A 16,411-nucleotide genomic window follows, 5' to 3' on the forward strand; every position below is an offset into this window, starting at 1 on the left:
TTTGCCCCATTCCCCTCTTCCAAACCTAAAGACAGAAATTCCTCCCTCCCTTCCAACTTCTTCAAATAATACACTGCAACTAGATAGTGAACTTTATTTACAAATATAACTTATATACATATTATATATATATATACAGTCAAACATGGATAACTCGAACTTCACGGGACCGAGCGAAAAGTGTTCGAATTATCAGAGCGTTCAAGTTATCAGAGCACTGTCACAAGTCCATATATTTACTTATTTATTAGTAGATACATGTACATATACAAACTATAATATAAATCAAAAGCACAAAGTGCTTGTTTCAAATTAAATGCTTTTAATGTAAAGTTTAAAACGTTTTCATGAAAAAGTATAGAGATTTTTCTATCACTTGAGATTGGTTTGTTGTTTGAGGTGATCTTATTGCCAGGACGTTTTTCAGATTGACATTGGCAAAACTTGATCGTTGTTGAAATGCTCAAAAGAAAAGACATTTTTTTCTTTTGGTGTTTTACCCACGATCAATTTTGCCGTTTTTTCTTGAAGTTTATGCAGATTACCTTACTTTACCTGGGATTCGTTAAGAGCAACACTCCGAGGCAGTTCAATTAGAAGTTTTACGAGGTTTTACGGTACATTCTATACCACTCACGCTTTTTTAATAGATACTTATTGAATGTACACACGTATTCTGTGTTTAGATCAAACGATGAATAGTTTTTTGTAGCTCAGACAACGTATACGTTTAATTACAACATTTTTTAAGACGATTTAAACATTCAACATTCCGACGTTGATTCAACACGGAATCAACGTCGGAAAACTATTCATCACGGGCTAGCCGGGTCACGCACTCAAGGATTTTTGCCACACACATACAAAACAACATGCGATTTTTGTTTTGTATGTGCGTGGCGAAAATCCTTGCGCGCGTGACCCGGCTAGCCCGTGCTATTCATCGTATCGCAGTATAAATCAAAATTCACCAAATTTTTAGAAAAGTCGTTGCCCAAAACAGTTTGCCGATGGTGGTAATAACGACGCTTATGAATTACGAAAAGATGAAGTTTACCTCTATGACTTTGAATAAAGTGATTTTCTAAAGCGATAACAACCGTTTCGGTAGCCGTTGGGCAAAAAAACAGTTCGAATTAACAGTGTTGAGTTCGAGTTATCTATAGCAATTTATCATTACGTGGGAACGGACCAAAAGAAATGTTCGAATTAACCATGTGTTCGAGCTATTCGTGGGCGAGTTATCCATGTTTGACTGTATATATATATAAATGCACATATACATATATAAACATATGTATATATATATATATATATATGTTTATATATGTATATATGTTTATATATGTATATGTGCATTTATTACAGTCATATTCACATGGAATATTAAAAATGAATGTATATTGAAACTCAATATATCTATCATTGTAAGACAGTCAGCAGACTAGTGCGATTTCTGTGTTTGTTTGGAGCTGACCAGAATTTTGATGTTAGAAGTTGTTGTCAGCTCCAAAAACTCCTCCTGAAGCTGTTCCGGAATCTCGTGGACATTGCGCCTGAAAGGGTCTCGGGTCAGGCTCAGCAATTGCTGTCCTAGGATCTAACTTTGGAAAATACCTCTCAAACTCTGCTATCAAGCTGTTCAAGTGATGCTTTATGTTGGTTAGCAAAGAAGCGGAAGGAGCTTTCTTGTCAACAAATAAATGCAGAACTGGAAATGAAACTCTTACATTCCCAGTAGCCAGTCTTTCCACCCAGAATTTGAGCTTGTCCTTGAATGCATTGATACTATCAGTTACATTAAACACATTTTTGTCTCTACCTTGCATCTCTGTGTTCACTTTAATGATTGAACCAAATATGTCAACCAGGTAATCAAGACACTGATGGAAGCCTTCTACCTGCATTGAAGCCAGTAGTTTGGGTTTGTTATGAGTTTTCAAGAACTCATTGACCTCTGCACGTATGTAGATCGAAGAAACGCAGAAGCATGTTAACCTTTGATAACCATCGAACTTCGGTGTGGAACAATAGTGATGATCCATATCTTAGCATAACTTGTGGAAGAGACGTGTTTGCAAGGCAGAGCCTTTGATAAAGTTTACTACTTTAATCACTGAAGAAAGGTGTTCCTGCAATCCTTTGGGAAGAGTCTTTGCTGCTAGCGCTTGTCTGTGAATGAAGCAATGGGTACTCACCACTAAAGGATTACTTTCTTTTACCAACTGTGCAAATCCAGCATGACAGCCAAGCATGGCTGGAGCACCATCAGTGCAAAATCCAATAAGTTTGCCCCAGTCCAGATGTTCTTTGCTGAAGAAGTCGGAAACCAGGTTCATAACATCAGCAGCTGTGGTGGTCTCTGTTAGAGGACTGCAGAACAGAAATTCTTCCTCAATTGTCTCACTGTGTACATAGCGTGCAAACACCATCAGCTGTGAATTGCTAGCAACATCAGTGGACTCATCAAGTTGAATGGCGAACATGGGAGATGATTTGATCTTTTCAATTACTTGCCTTTTTATGTCCGCAGACAATATCATCGATCCTCGATTTCACTGCGCTGTCTGAGAGGGATAAATCAGCTATCTTTTGAGCGGCTGTTTCTCCGTGAATAATTTTAGTACACTCCAGCAGACAAGGTTTAACTAATGTTTCACCAATGGTGTGTGGCTTCTTATCTCTGGCGATACGGTAAGACAGAGCATAGAATGCCTCGGTAATGGCCTGTGGCTGGTTATGAAAGCTGCCAGTGGAATCCAGTTTTGCCCGCTTGAGTTCTCTCTCTTTAGCTTCAAAGAACGGCTTTGATTTATCCGTGTGTTCTGCATATTTATTTCTTAAGTGTTGCTTAAGTTGATGTGGTTTCATGGAGTCGTTAGCGAGCACTTTCATGCACAAAACACATTGTGGTACTTCGATGCCGCTTTTAATCATATAAGTGAATTCATAGTTAAGGTAAGAATCATCAAATGTTCATTTTTTTGTCTTTGACATTTCTAACACCTACAATATGGGATATGCAATCAAAATATTTGAATACGTTCAATATCTACATGAGCAAAACATCATACATATGTTAGGCTACAGAGCAAATTGTCAAAATGTTATACGTTTATGAAAACCAAATCGGTAACTGAACAATTAATATTGCAATATGTATATGCATGTAGTGTAGCAATCCTTACCTTTTCCACAGTTTTAGGTCTTGGCTTTGTTGAAACTACTGAAATTCATCAATGATATACAGCAACCCCCCCCCCAAGGATAGCCGACTGCGCTCATATGGGCGGGGTTTAATGATGAAGCTCTGTTGGGATTAACCCGAACACGGCACCCGAACAAACAAATATGCTGAATAAATGGCCTTGTAAATTTACAAATATTATGAAACTATAGTGGTTATTTTACTTATTTGTTGAATTCATTTTGTTGTCAAATAAATATAGTATCCCAATATTGTCACCGTTATTATCAGTCAGTTGCCATTCACAAGCATTCGTGATATTAATAGTCACAATCGTAAAATAGCTCAAATTCGGTTTTGCATTTAGATATTGAGCGTGAAAACTACACTGCACAGCTTTGCCTGCTGTCTGTCTTACTGGCAAGGTAAAACAATGTGATAACAATGAAAGACTTTATCATTTTATATTAAGGGTGGCAAAATATTAATCAAAAACTAGAAAAAAAAAATGCCTAATGGGTAATTATATTCAACTTTAGGCATATACCACTACCTTTACCAATTTTAAAATTACTAAAAGTAGGTAATTTGAAATGTTTTATTTTGCATGGATCCATTATTTTGGTTAGGTATCACCCCTACATTGTAGAAATTCAAGGTTTGCTATTATGAACCGCGGAGCCTACTGACTGAATGAGCTGATGAAACGATAACCTAACAAGGGGACCGCCCCGCGAGAGTTGTGTTTGCTCCGAAACCCAGGCTAGCACAATCCTAACAGAGCTCCATCATTAAACCCCGCCCATATGATAGCCGTCAGCTATCCTTGGGGCGGCTGTATATCATTGAATTCATTCACTCCTCGCTGCCCTTTATATAAGAAAAAATGGTGCCACGGAAATCACCTTTGGCAAACTGCCAAATTCCCCCCTAAAATTCCCCCTGGGGGAAATTCCCCCTGGGGGAAATTCCCCCTGGTTAAGAACCACTGCTGTAAGCTAATAGCAATAGCTCGTCTGACTTGGAACGCGCATAACTTGTCAACACGATAATAAGAACAGGACAAAAAAGTGTTCGAACTCATTCTGCAGCGCATTTGTGGTCTTTTTATGACAACAGATGAGGTAAAATTTAAGAGGTAAAATTTTATGCCGTTAGAATTTGGTCAGATGTTATGACTACTTATATGCACCTAAATGCACCAAGATCAAATATTTGGTTTTAACAAATATTGAACTGCCTCCATAAAAAGTTTATTTGGTAGTGAAAGAGTTAATGATAGCAGTAACCATTATTGTAATGTTTTACTTTTAAAATAAAACCAAATTATCAAAAAGCTGGGCGAGAAGTTGAAAAAAAATTCTAATGGCTCATCATAAATACTAGCTTTTCACAATTTTATATGAAATGCGAAAAATGATGCTCGTGCCCAGCAAATGTTTAATAAAGCTTTAATAAAGGTTCAAGTTGTAGCCGTTGGAATTAAATTAGCATAATTTGGTATAATATTATGCTAACTTTATTTTAGCTAATGACATTTAATGACTGAGTGATGAGCTAATGACTAATTTAATACTAATGACATTTGATGTCATTTTGTTTGCTTTTAATCGTAGTTACACGAGTATAAGCCAGACCTCTTGGTTTGGTAAAAATGTTTTAGCCCTTTAAAATCGGCTTATATGCGGGGATATCTAGTAACTTACAACAGTTAGGTTAAAAGGATTAAATTACCACCACTGACTTTGGAGAGATTAGCAGCATCAGATGCCTCAGCCGAATCTATAAGCTGTTTCCAGTGGCATCCTCTGCCATCCTTGGTCACATCGCAGTACATCAGTGTATTATCTCGCCGCATCGGGGGAACACCAAGGAAATACACTCTTGCTTTTCCATGAACTTCACGAAAAGTGAACATGTCCGGCACCTTTAGTGTAAACAATGATCATTTGATGATGTTTGTGAACTTCTGAATGTGCTATCTACATGCAAAGAATACTTAACTCTACGCATACCATGTTGCAAAGCTTTGCTTGCAATTTCCCAGCATTCTTAACGTGCTCGTGGAGTTCTGACCATGATTTTCTGTCTTTTGGAAGGGCTTGGGAATCATCTGTTTCACACCATCGCATAGACGCCATTTTTGCCTAAAGATGTGAAGCACTAATTGATTAATAGTCCAAACATCACTAAGCTTATAATAATGTATAATTAACTGTCAAGCTTTTCTGAGATCTTTTTGTGTTTTACACTATCTGGTTTTGTTATACCAAATAATTATCATACGCCAAAGGGCAACATTATTGTCTTAATTGCCAATAAAATATTGTGAACACTTATTAGACTTACATAGTTTTTACTAGCAACATGATGTTTCGGGTTACTACTAAATATGTAACCCTGAAATGCAAATCTGGTTATCACTTAGTTTCACATGCCTACAATAGCTTAATTATTTATTAATTATATAATTATATACATGTAGAGTACTTATATATATTATATAATTATATACATGTAGAGTACTTATCATTAACCTACAAGCTGCCAGCGACAAGAATCAAATTTATCTAAGTAGCTCAGTTGTGCCTTGAAAGCAAAACATGCTTACATTGATATGTTTCAAGTAAAAACAAAATTTAACTAAATTCATGAAAATTAAAATAACGTACTAGAAATTTCTGTCATACAGCCCACGTCCATAGTGATAATAAAAAAGAAAGGGTACTGCCGGTTGAGAAATGCAATATTAGCAGTCAAATTGCACTGCTGTGCAATAGGAGAACTGCAATGGTAGCTGTAATGTAATGGGTGTTATTAGGTACAACAAACAGCAATAATGAAAGAAAAAGCATATGTTTATATCTTTTCCCCGCAATAAGAGAAATGCAATATTAGAAGTAAAATGGCAAGCTGCTGTGTAATATACACAGGCTGGGGGCTGTATATCATTGGTCATAGCGACCAAAATCAAGAAGTTACGATATTTATTTAGATTTCTGTATTCATATCTAAAAAATTATGCTGAATTTAAAAATCTTAACAGATTTTAGCTGGTTGTCATAGAGATAGATGTATGTCTATAAGAAAATGTAGGCCTATTACCTGATTTTGCAGATATTAAAAACGGCTTGGCAGTACTGCGATATAGGGCACAGCCGTAGTACCATCGACAAAATCTTTAGAAAAATAATAACAGTAAGATATTGCATACCATCGGTCACTATATACTTCGATCTTGTAAATTCGAATGATTATTCTTATAACTAAATCTTATAATAATCGTATGAAATTGAATAATTATTCTCACAATTAAATATTGTAATAATCTTTCGAGAATCGTTAGAAAAATATCATTATAATAATCGTATAAAATTTATAATATCGTACGAAATCTTAGAATAATTGCATAAAATCGAATAATTATTTTTACAATTAAATATTGTAATAATCTTATAAGAATCGTTAGAAAAATATCATCGTCATTTCCTTTACTTTCACTGCTTTAGACCTCAGTTGGAATACCAAAGTACTCATTATAAGTGTCTAAAATTTCAGAGTCCGGTAGAATCGACAAAAAAGAAACGGTTACTTTTCAGCGCTTATACGTTAATGCGTTATGCGTGAATTACAGAAACCTTCGGCAATTGGGCAATGCCAAACTGGTGAAATGTGCACGATTTTTCTCATGAAATGCGCACGACTTTTCTCATGAAATGCGCACGACTTAATAGTTCTAGTCTCTGTCGCACCGCCTTTTCGGCGTTTTGTTGGGCGGTCTTAATTTTTGATTTAAAAAGGCTTGTCAAGTTTTTATAGCCATTTTAAGCCAAATTAATCTGTCTATTTATGTATAATCCAATCAGATGGGTTAGTTTTAGGATATTGCGACAACCTTTCAAAGACTTGGTAACATATTCGAATATGTTTACATGCGTTTTGTATCATTATTATACTTAACCGACTCTCACAAAAATGGCTGAACTTTTTTATTGGATTTCGGTACAAGGGTTTGGTAATGCCCGTTGACGGATAATTTTACGGGAGTCATGTGCGCATATGCATTTATCATAAAGCTCCCAAACAATCGCTTCGCTCGTGTTTGGTCATGGGATTACTGAAGGAGACTTAAAAATATATATAACACGAACAATGTAATGTATTAAAAACAGTAACAGTGTAATGTTGTCATCAGATAAACCCAAGCATTATAGGTATATATATAGTCAAACATGGATAACTCGCCCACGGATAGCTCGAACACATGGTTAACTCATATAGTTTTTTTGGTCCGTTCCCACGTAATGATGAATTGCTATAGATAACTCGAACTCAACACTGTTAGCTCGAACTGTTTTTTGCCCAACGACTACCGAAACATTTTTTATCGCTTTAGAAAATCACTTTATTCCAAGCCATAGAGGTTAACCTCAACTTTTCGTAATTCATAAGCGTCGTTATTACCACCATCGGCAAAATATTTGTGTCAACGACTTTTCTAAAGGTTTGGTGAAAATTGATTTATACCAAACATCCGTTTAGCGATCGCCCTTCGGAAGCAAGGAAAGTGGTATTCCTTAAGAGCAACACTCCGAGGCAGTTCAATTAGAAGTTTTACGAGGTTTTACCGTACATTTTATATCACTCTATCACTCACGCTTTTTGAATGGATACTTATTGAACGTACATGTACTCTGTGTTTAGGTCAAACGATGAATAGTTTTCCGACGTTGATTCCGTGTTGAATCAACGACGGAATGTTGAATGTTTAAAACGCCTTAAAAATTGTTGTAACTAAACGTATATGTTGTCTTTGCTAAAAAAAACTATTCATCGTTTGACCTAAACACAGAATATGTGTGTACATTCAATAAGTATCCATTAAAAAAGTGTGAGTGATATACAATGTACTATAAAACCTGATAAAACCTCTAATTGAACTGCCTCGGAGTGTTGCTCTTAACGAATCCCAGGTAAAGTGAGGTAATCTTCGCAGATACTTCAAGAAAAATGATCGTGGGTAAAACGCTCAAAAGAAAAAAATGTATTTTCTTTCGAGCATTTCAACAACGATCAAGTTTTGCCAATGTCAATCTAAAAAACGTCCTGGCAATAACATCGCCTCAAACAACAAACCAATCTCAAGTGATAGAAAAATCTCTATACTTTTTGATAAAAACGTTTTAAACTTTACATTAGAAGCATTTAATTTGAAACAAGTCATTTGTGCTTTTGATTTATATTATAGTTTGTATATGTACATGCATCTACTAATAAAAAAGTAAATACATAGACTTGTGACAGTGCTCTGATAAGTTGAACGCTCTGATAATTCGAACACTTTCGCTCGGTCCCGTGAAGTTCGAGTTATCCATGTTTGACTGTATATCTAAATACAAATGGGCATGTCCATAGAATATTGGTCTGAGAGGTCATGTTGCAAACATGAGTTGAGCAGAGATTTTTTGTATGCTACATATATTCAAACATGCATGTCTAGACTTTCAAAACATTTTGATCAACGGTTTTTAAACTGTGAGCATTTTCTTCTAGTAAAGACACAAAGTCGATTTTTTTGTCAAAATTTCGTGTTTTTATAACAGCTTGTTAACAAAGTATAACTCATATTAAAGTAATTAAATCTTTGTTTAGGTAATACTGAGGTTTGGTAAAATCAAAATAGAAAATCTTAATTGCATTGAAAACTTATGTCGCTAGTTAAATTCATCTATATAGAAGAAAGATGTTTGCTACATCATACATGAAAAATATATAAATTTGATCCAAGAGGAACAAATTTAACTTCAAATGCAAACTTTTGTATATTCTTTCAATAGAAAATAAAAATAACACTAATCAAGATGCTTAAAAGTTTCTCTAATTGTTTTATAAAGTTTCAGGAAAGGAATATTAAATCTTGTCATGTCATATATTTGTATGAAGTGATACCCCTAGTTTAATGAGTTATACTGATTTAATCCATTTATGAATCTGAATTACGTGATTATGTCTTTTTGTCATAATTGGTGGCGGGATTATTTTGAGGATTCTAGTATAGTTCAACTGTAAGAAGCAAAATATTTAGTGTCTTCCATTTCCATAAATCCAAAGGAACTAAAACTATCACGGACAGCTTTTATATTGCCTTACCTTCACCATCAGGTTCACTTATGACCCAACATGGGTAAGCCTTATGTTGAGAATTGGAAGGCGCATTAAAAATAGCTGTGTTTGTATATCACAAAGTGTAAATAGTATTTTTGTAATATCTGAACATCTTGAACATAGGAAATTCTCAATATTTAAATTCATGAGTGTTATGTTTGGGAAAATTAAAGAGCAGTCGTCCAAATTAAGCAGTAAAAGTTTTTGGATGGGAGTCCAGCTGTTTAGAAATCACCAGCTCTTTTCAAACAAACTAGTTTGAAAGAGAGTTTGAATTTCAGTTGGCACGAAACTTCTTTGTCAATGGAAAGGGACCTATAGGTGAGCTGGGAGGGAGCTTGAAAAGGATGGTTAGATGAAAGGTGGAGCCATTGTAAAAGATGCAGGTTCATTCTATGCCATGTTCATCACCAGAGACAATCATTATTGTGATCAAGCCTGAGGAAATTCGGAAAAATGAAGCCTTTCTAAACCAAAGGTAGGAGGATGTTTTAGGGGTAAAGTAAACTCAACAAACTAATTGTGTGCAAAAGTGGTGCATGTCAAGAAAAGGTACATGTTAGCAGTGTCAGTGTTTCTGAGAACAAAAATTTTCACAAAATACAATAAAGTCACAGCTGTGATTCAAATTGAATCAAACTCGCGTGTGGCGATCATGTTGTAAATAAACACCAGTCATAGAGTGGGAATGACTGTCCCTATGTAGCCATCATCAAAGCTTGTGATGCAGAAATCAGGAAGTTTGAAGTACAGTTGCTAAACAGAATTCAGGGGGCTTACGGGTTTAAAATCTGTTATAAAGCAAAACAACCATTCCTGGGTAGAGGAGAAAGAAATACCGACATCCTTACATGCCAAATTTTCAACAACAAACTAGAGTATGTGTTTGCTGAGTTGGACACAACTGCTATTTTTACATATGAGTGATTGAGTTTTTCTGGGCATTTGCAGTTGTTTGCATTCTTGGATAGATATTTAGCCAAATATCTTGGTATGGTGAATTTCTGTTTAAAGAATAGAGTTATCTTGAGGTGGTGACTGATGTTCTAAAAAAGGAATCAAGGAGATTGACCCACTAGAAACTGAGATATAGCCAGCCAAACACAGGTCTACCTAATAAAGAATCAGAGGAAAACCCTTCGAAAATCCCGAGAACTGTGACATATGAAATCGACTTATTGGTAATGTGCCGGAGTTGCGCACCCTTGCCACCGTTACGTATGATTGTTTTAGGCTACGAGATGTGAAACGCTTCTCGCGATAGTAAAGAATTTACAGGCTAGCTCTGGTTTCTCAGGAAAATCAAGCAAACATTGTGTGGTAAAGCATTTGCCCATAACCCCTCGCCATGATTTTTCAAAACAGAAGAGCAGATTTTGACTATTGTGCTTCAAATTTTAACTCGATCTCCACGGATATGCTCCGAAGATCCTCTGTTCAACGAACGGCACGTGAATAGTCTATATGCGACATCCGCGATTTGCAGTTTGTTTAGAATAAGAAATGGGAATGTGAATTTTTGTTCTTTCATCATTTTTCTACTGTGTACCTACTGCAGCATTCAGTTGATTTTTATGATTATCGTCACTATTAACAGACTGTAAGTTCACTACAGCCATAAGTTTAAAAAGAATAACTTGACCGTGCTGCTCTTGCTGTAAGAAAAGAAAACGATAACTTTTGATTTGATTTTTCTATTGATCTATTATTTTATCTATGATTATTTTTTATGATTAATATAATAATCATAATGCATATTATACAAAATAATAATATAACTGCCTCTAGAATAAATGATGTAACTAATATAATTTGTAGAAAATTCCAAATGATAACCGAGATTGATGATTGATTTAATTGATTACATTTATTAGCTATAGTTAAAAAAATCTGAACAGCACTAAAGATGAGTCTGAATAGGGAAGCTAAGTGGGAGAACAACAAAACTGAGCTGAACTAGCAAGATAGCGACCTAACTAACTAAAGATAGCGAATTGTTGTGAAATAATAGATGCGTGTAATTATTTTATGCTAAAACTAATCTACACGTCAGAGGGACTGGTTCGGAATTCTCAGAGCAATGATTGTTAGGCCCAATTTGATTGTTCTATACCTCCAGGGATTAAACCAATTAAAACGCCGTGATTGTTATAGGAGAGCGCATTAGTTGGCTTAATTGACCAATGGCACACAAGCCGATTTCATACGTCATATATTGATGATTATCAAAACACTTATGTTTTTTGGTACACCTGTGCTTGGCTGGCTATATCTCAGCTTCTGGTTGGCCAAACTCCTTGATTCTTTTTTTAGAACATCAGTCAACACCTCAAGATAAATAATAAAGCATAATAATATTATGCTTTCTCTATTCTTTAAAATCTTTACTAGTGTTATGTGTGTACGCTTACTGTTATTTGTAATGGGAAACTTTATATTATGTTCAGCTATTATTATGTTATATTATTCCACATAAATATGTAATTATGTTAAAATTTTAATCAACAGTGTTGTTTAATATAAATTTCAATACAAATAAATGGCTAGTAACCATATAAAATCATGTCACAGCATACACAATTCGCTGGTGACATCATACACACACCCTCAACCATCTACACTTGATTTTTTTTTAAAGAGCCCTTTACTTCTTCCTTAAAATGCATCTTTGACACCTTGACTATCTCACATGTTAACAACGTCTAATGGGCAGTACGAGTCACTTCAGAAAGTTTGCACATGAAAATTTGTTCCACAAAAACTAGTCTTTTAATGATGTTATGTTATACATGACTGAAATGAGCCTTCACAACCTCAAAATCTGGTCACATTAAGCCAAAGTAGCAGCCTGTTGTTAAAAATTTCATGTTTTCCTAGATGGAACAATTCAAAGTGGTATATTTTCAACTGGAAAAGCAAAATTTAGTAAAAAGCTCTCTGACTGTCATGTCATAAATTATAGATAAGCCCAAATATCACATTAATAAAAGTAGGCTACGTTACAGACTTAAGGAAGCAGGCTTATAAGTTTAATCTCTCACCAGGCCAATAAAAGTACTACCGTTGAAAGTGATAAGTTGGTATTATTGTAATAATAGCAGCTTCATGGTTATAAAAGCTATCTCATTGTGCTTTCTGAAAGCTTTCTGCTTTTTGTTACAATAGCCTTTTCATTATACCTTCTCTTTGTTTACAACTGTCAAGATGAACACAGCTAATAAAGTTTCTGTCAATAAACTGAATGCTCAAAGTATCTAAACAACAGGTTATGGGCCCAGTCAACCCATTAAATATTATCAAAGAAATATGGATGAGAAAGGCTGAACTATAGATAAGCTGAACACTGATAACTATGCCACATGGAAGTTCAAACTCAAACACCTACTCATAGCTAAGGACTTATTTGGATATGTGGCTGGAACCATTACTCTGGAGGATGATGCTAACGCTGCCGGTAAAGCCGAGTACAAAAAGAAGTCAAGCAAAGCTTTTTCCCACATGGTGCTTTCTGTGAGTGATAGTCTTATTTTTCTCATCAGTGAATGTGAGGACCCAGGAGTTGCGTGGAACAAGCTTAGAGCTCACTTTAAACGTGATACACTGGCGAATAAATTATTTCTCAAGAAACGGTACTTTAGGACTGTTATGAGCGAAGGTTCATCAATTGAAGACCACCTACGTCACATGAAAGCTATCACTGATAAACTTGCAGCTATTAAGGCTAATATTAGCGAGGAAGACCAGGTGGTGACTCTACTTGGAAGCCTCCCGGAAAGCTATTCAACGGTAGTGACTGCACTCGAGGCTCGCGGTGACGATATAACTTTACAGTTCGCCACACAAACACTGCTTAATGAAGAACAAAAAAGGGAACAAAGAGCACCGACTCTAGCCAGCGATTCTGGTGGTGTCAGGTCTAAATCAAACTCTGACACTGCTCTACTGTCAGCAAGTAACCGCTTTAAACATAGTCAGCAACAATCCCAAGGCTGCTATATCTGTGGGTTTTTACAACATTACCAAAACGGTTGTCCTAAAAACAACTATAATCAGAGCCGTGAATCGCGTCGCGGCCGAGAACGAGGTCATGGATATTACAACAGTAACTCAAATCCACACCAGGCCAAAATATCTACATACGATGATAATAGCAAAGATGATGAATCGGCATTTACTGTATTGAAAACAGATGTTGACTCTCAAAAATGGCTGATCGACAGCGGTGCTACCAGTCACATGGCGAAAAATAAAGCTGTATTTTGTGATAATTTTGAGCTAGATTCACCTGAGTACGTTGTTGTTGCCGATGGGTCTCAAGTTCAAGTAGTCGGAAAAGGTATTGTTCAGCTGCAAATAAAAATTCATGGAAATAAAACTAGACGTGCTACACTTTACAATGTACTACACATACCTGACCTACGCAAAAATCTATTTTCTGTAAAAGCGGCTACACAAAAAGGATATATTGTACAGTGTGGACATTGGAGATGCTCGATTAAGAATCAAAGAAAGATGTTGATAGCATCAGGGTCTGTAGTAAACAGGCTATATTATCTTGATGTCAAGTTTGCTATTCATACTGCTAATGCTGCCACGTCCTCCTCCCTACTGTGGCATCAACGTCTCGCTCATGTAAACGTAAGTAGCCTCAAAAACATGAATCATTGGTGTGAAAATGGTTGTAATGTTACCCTGCGAAATAGGTTTCTGTGAAGCTTGCATGAAAGGTAAAATGTCTCGACATCCATTTCAAACTGTGGCATTAAATCAAGTAGGGTTCTTGAATTGGTACATACGGATGTGTGTGGCCCTATGCAAAATGAATCTTTAGGTGGTAGCAAGTATTTTGTTTCATTTATTGATGATTTTAGTAGGCATGTGGAAATATATTTTTTACGTGACAAATCTAGCGTGTTCCAGGCGTTTAGAACTTGCGAATCATTAGTGACAAATCAAACTGGTCAGACTATAGGTACACTTAAAAGCGATGGTGGTGGAGAATTTACATCTAATGAGTTTGAGAGTTACCTTTCAGCCCAAGGTATACATCACCAAGTCACCACTCGCTATTCTCCACAACAAAGGGCAGTGCTGAGAGATTTAATCGTACTGTTTGTGAGGCCGCTCGCTCGTTAATTTATGAATCTCACCTTCCAAAGTCATTCTGGGCAGAGGCAATATCGACCGCTGTATACATTCGTAATCGCCTCCCCACACGAGCACTTGAATGGAATACAACTCCTTATGAAAAATGGAACAACAGAAAACCTGATCTTGGACACGTGAAAATTTTTGGATGTTTAGCCTATGTTCACATATCCGATCAGCTGAGACGTAAACTCGATGAGAAAGCAGAATCAATGGTGTTTGTGGGGTATAGCCTTAGGTCTAAAGCCTACAGATTCTACGATCCAATCACTAGAAAAATAGAGGTAAGATGTGATGTCACCTTTGATGAAACCAAGCTCGGTTTACCAAATCAGTCGTCAAAGCCAAGTGTAGAACACTCTGAAGCGGTGAATATTGACCTATCAGAAAAGGCTCCTCCAACACCAACGGTTACACATAGGCGATCACCACATTCCACTCAACCCATTGTTCGGTTTGGTATTGATGATTTCACAAACCTTGGTCACTCTGCTCACTCAGCAATCAACATTGTGGAGCTTCTTAGTTTGTGGCAAGCACAGGCTAGCACAAATCGTGATGCCTGGATCAAAGCCAGCAAAGATGAGTATCAATCACTGATCAACAATGGTACATGGGGACTAGTTGATCTTCCGCCCGAGCGCAAAGCGATTGGCTCTAAGTGGGTTTTCAAGGCTAAACACTCGTCTGATGGGTCTATAAGTAGATTCAAAGCTCAACTTGTGGCAAAGGGATATGCACAAAAGGCTGGGGTGGATTACGATGAAACACACCCCCCCCCCCCCGTGATTCACAGAACATTTCTGCGAGCACTTTTATCGGATGCTGTTGAGAGAGATATGATGATACACAAAATGGATGTACAAATGGCTTTTTTGAATGGAAAACTGTCAGAAGATGTACAGGTGTATATGGAACAGCCAGAGGGTTTTGTTGTACCGGGTAAAGAAAATTTCGTCTGCAAACTTAATCGCTCGCTGTATGGACTTAAACAGTCGCCTAAATGTTGGAACATGGTATTAGATGAATTTCTTAAATCATTAGGTTTCATGCAGTCCTCCGCTGGCAACTGTGTGTATATTCGCTGGAAAAATGACCAGAAAGTGATGATTGGTGTCTACATAGATGACTTGTGTATAATGTCCGACACTGGTGCTCAGATGACCGAATTTGAATCTCGTCTCGTTTCAAAATGACACATCTCGGACCGCTTCATCATTGTCTGGGATTACTTATTGAGAGAGGAGAAAATTCTATGCGTCTAAGTTAGAAGCCTTACATTCAACAAATAATTCAAAAGTTCAACATGGAAAACTGTAAGCCTGTCGCAACTCCGGCAGCATATGATGTAAAGCTGAGTCACAAGGATGGAAGCAAATTAGCAGATCCCAATCTCTATCAATTGATGGTAGGAAGTCTACTATATGCTGCCGTATCTACTCGTCCAAATATTGCTGAAGCAGTGGGAGCTTTAGCCAAGTTTAACGCTTGCCCCACCCAGACTCACTTGACCGCAGCCAAACGAGTAATACGCCACCTGAAGGGCACCAAGGATTTATGCCTAAATTTTAGAAAGCAAGGAAGACCAATGGTTGGATACACATATGCAAATAATGCGAGTGACGCTGACCGGCACTCGAAATCGGGTGCAGTCTTCATTAATACTGGTTGTCCAATCAATCTCTCTTCAATCTCTCTCTCAATCTCTCTCTACTACGGAATCAGAATATATTGCGTTGTTTGATGGTGTTGTTGAGTGCATGTGGTTACATCAGCTATTCTCAGATATTGGAACCACGCAACTTAATTCTACAATCATCTTTGTAGATAATCAATCAGCTGCAGCGATCGCAAACGGCCAGAAAACTAGCAAGCGTACAAAACACATAGATGTAAAATAACACTACATTC

At 36.6% G+C, this 16,411-nt stretch overlaps 2 protein-coding genes across 2 annotated transcripts in view; one reads left to right on the top strand and one right to left on the bottom strand.

Annotated features, from left to right (window-relative positions):
* The window catches only part of LOC137399304 (dipeptidyl peptidase 9-like), a 38,967-nt gene extending 33,638 nt beyond the window's left edge, over nt 1–5,329 (bottom strand). The window contains exons 1-2 of the mRNA XM_068085357.1: nt 5,203–5,329; nt 4,932–5,114 (exon numbers count right to left, since the gene is read on the bottom strand). Coding sequence (XP_067941458.1) covers nt 4,932–5,114; nt 5,203–5,328 — 309 coding nt within the window. The 5' untranslated portion in view covers nt 5,329. The remainder of the gene's footprint in view (nt 1–4,931; nt 5,115–5,202) is intronic.
* A 10,477-nt stretch (nt 5,330–15,806) lies between these two features.
* Nucleotides 15,807–16,244, top strand: LOC137400727 (uncharacterized). Its single transcript, XM_068087063.1, has one exon. It carries the CDS (start codon nt 15,807–15,809, stop codon nt 16,242–16,244), a length of 438 nt encoding a protein of 145 aa, XP_067943164.1.
* Nucleotides 16,245–16,411: the final 167 nt, after the last annotated feature.

The sequence above is a fragment of the Watersipora subatra genome, chromosome 7 (genome assembly GCF_963576615.1).
Source record: "Watersipora subatra chromosome 7, tzWatSuba1.1, whole genome shotgun sequence".
NCBI classification, from domain to species: domain Eukaryota; kingdom Metazoa; phylum Bryozoa; class Gymnolaemata; order Cheilostomatida; family Watersiporidae; genus Watersipora; species Watersipora subatra.

What these genes read in the sequence shown, in the direction of transcription:
- LOC137400727 (XM_068087063.1), top strand. Translation starts at nt 15,807, where the DNA reads ATGGAAAACTGTAAGCCTGTCGCAACTCCGGCAGCATATGATGTAAAG.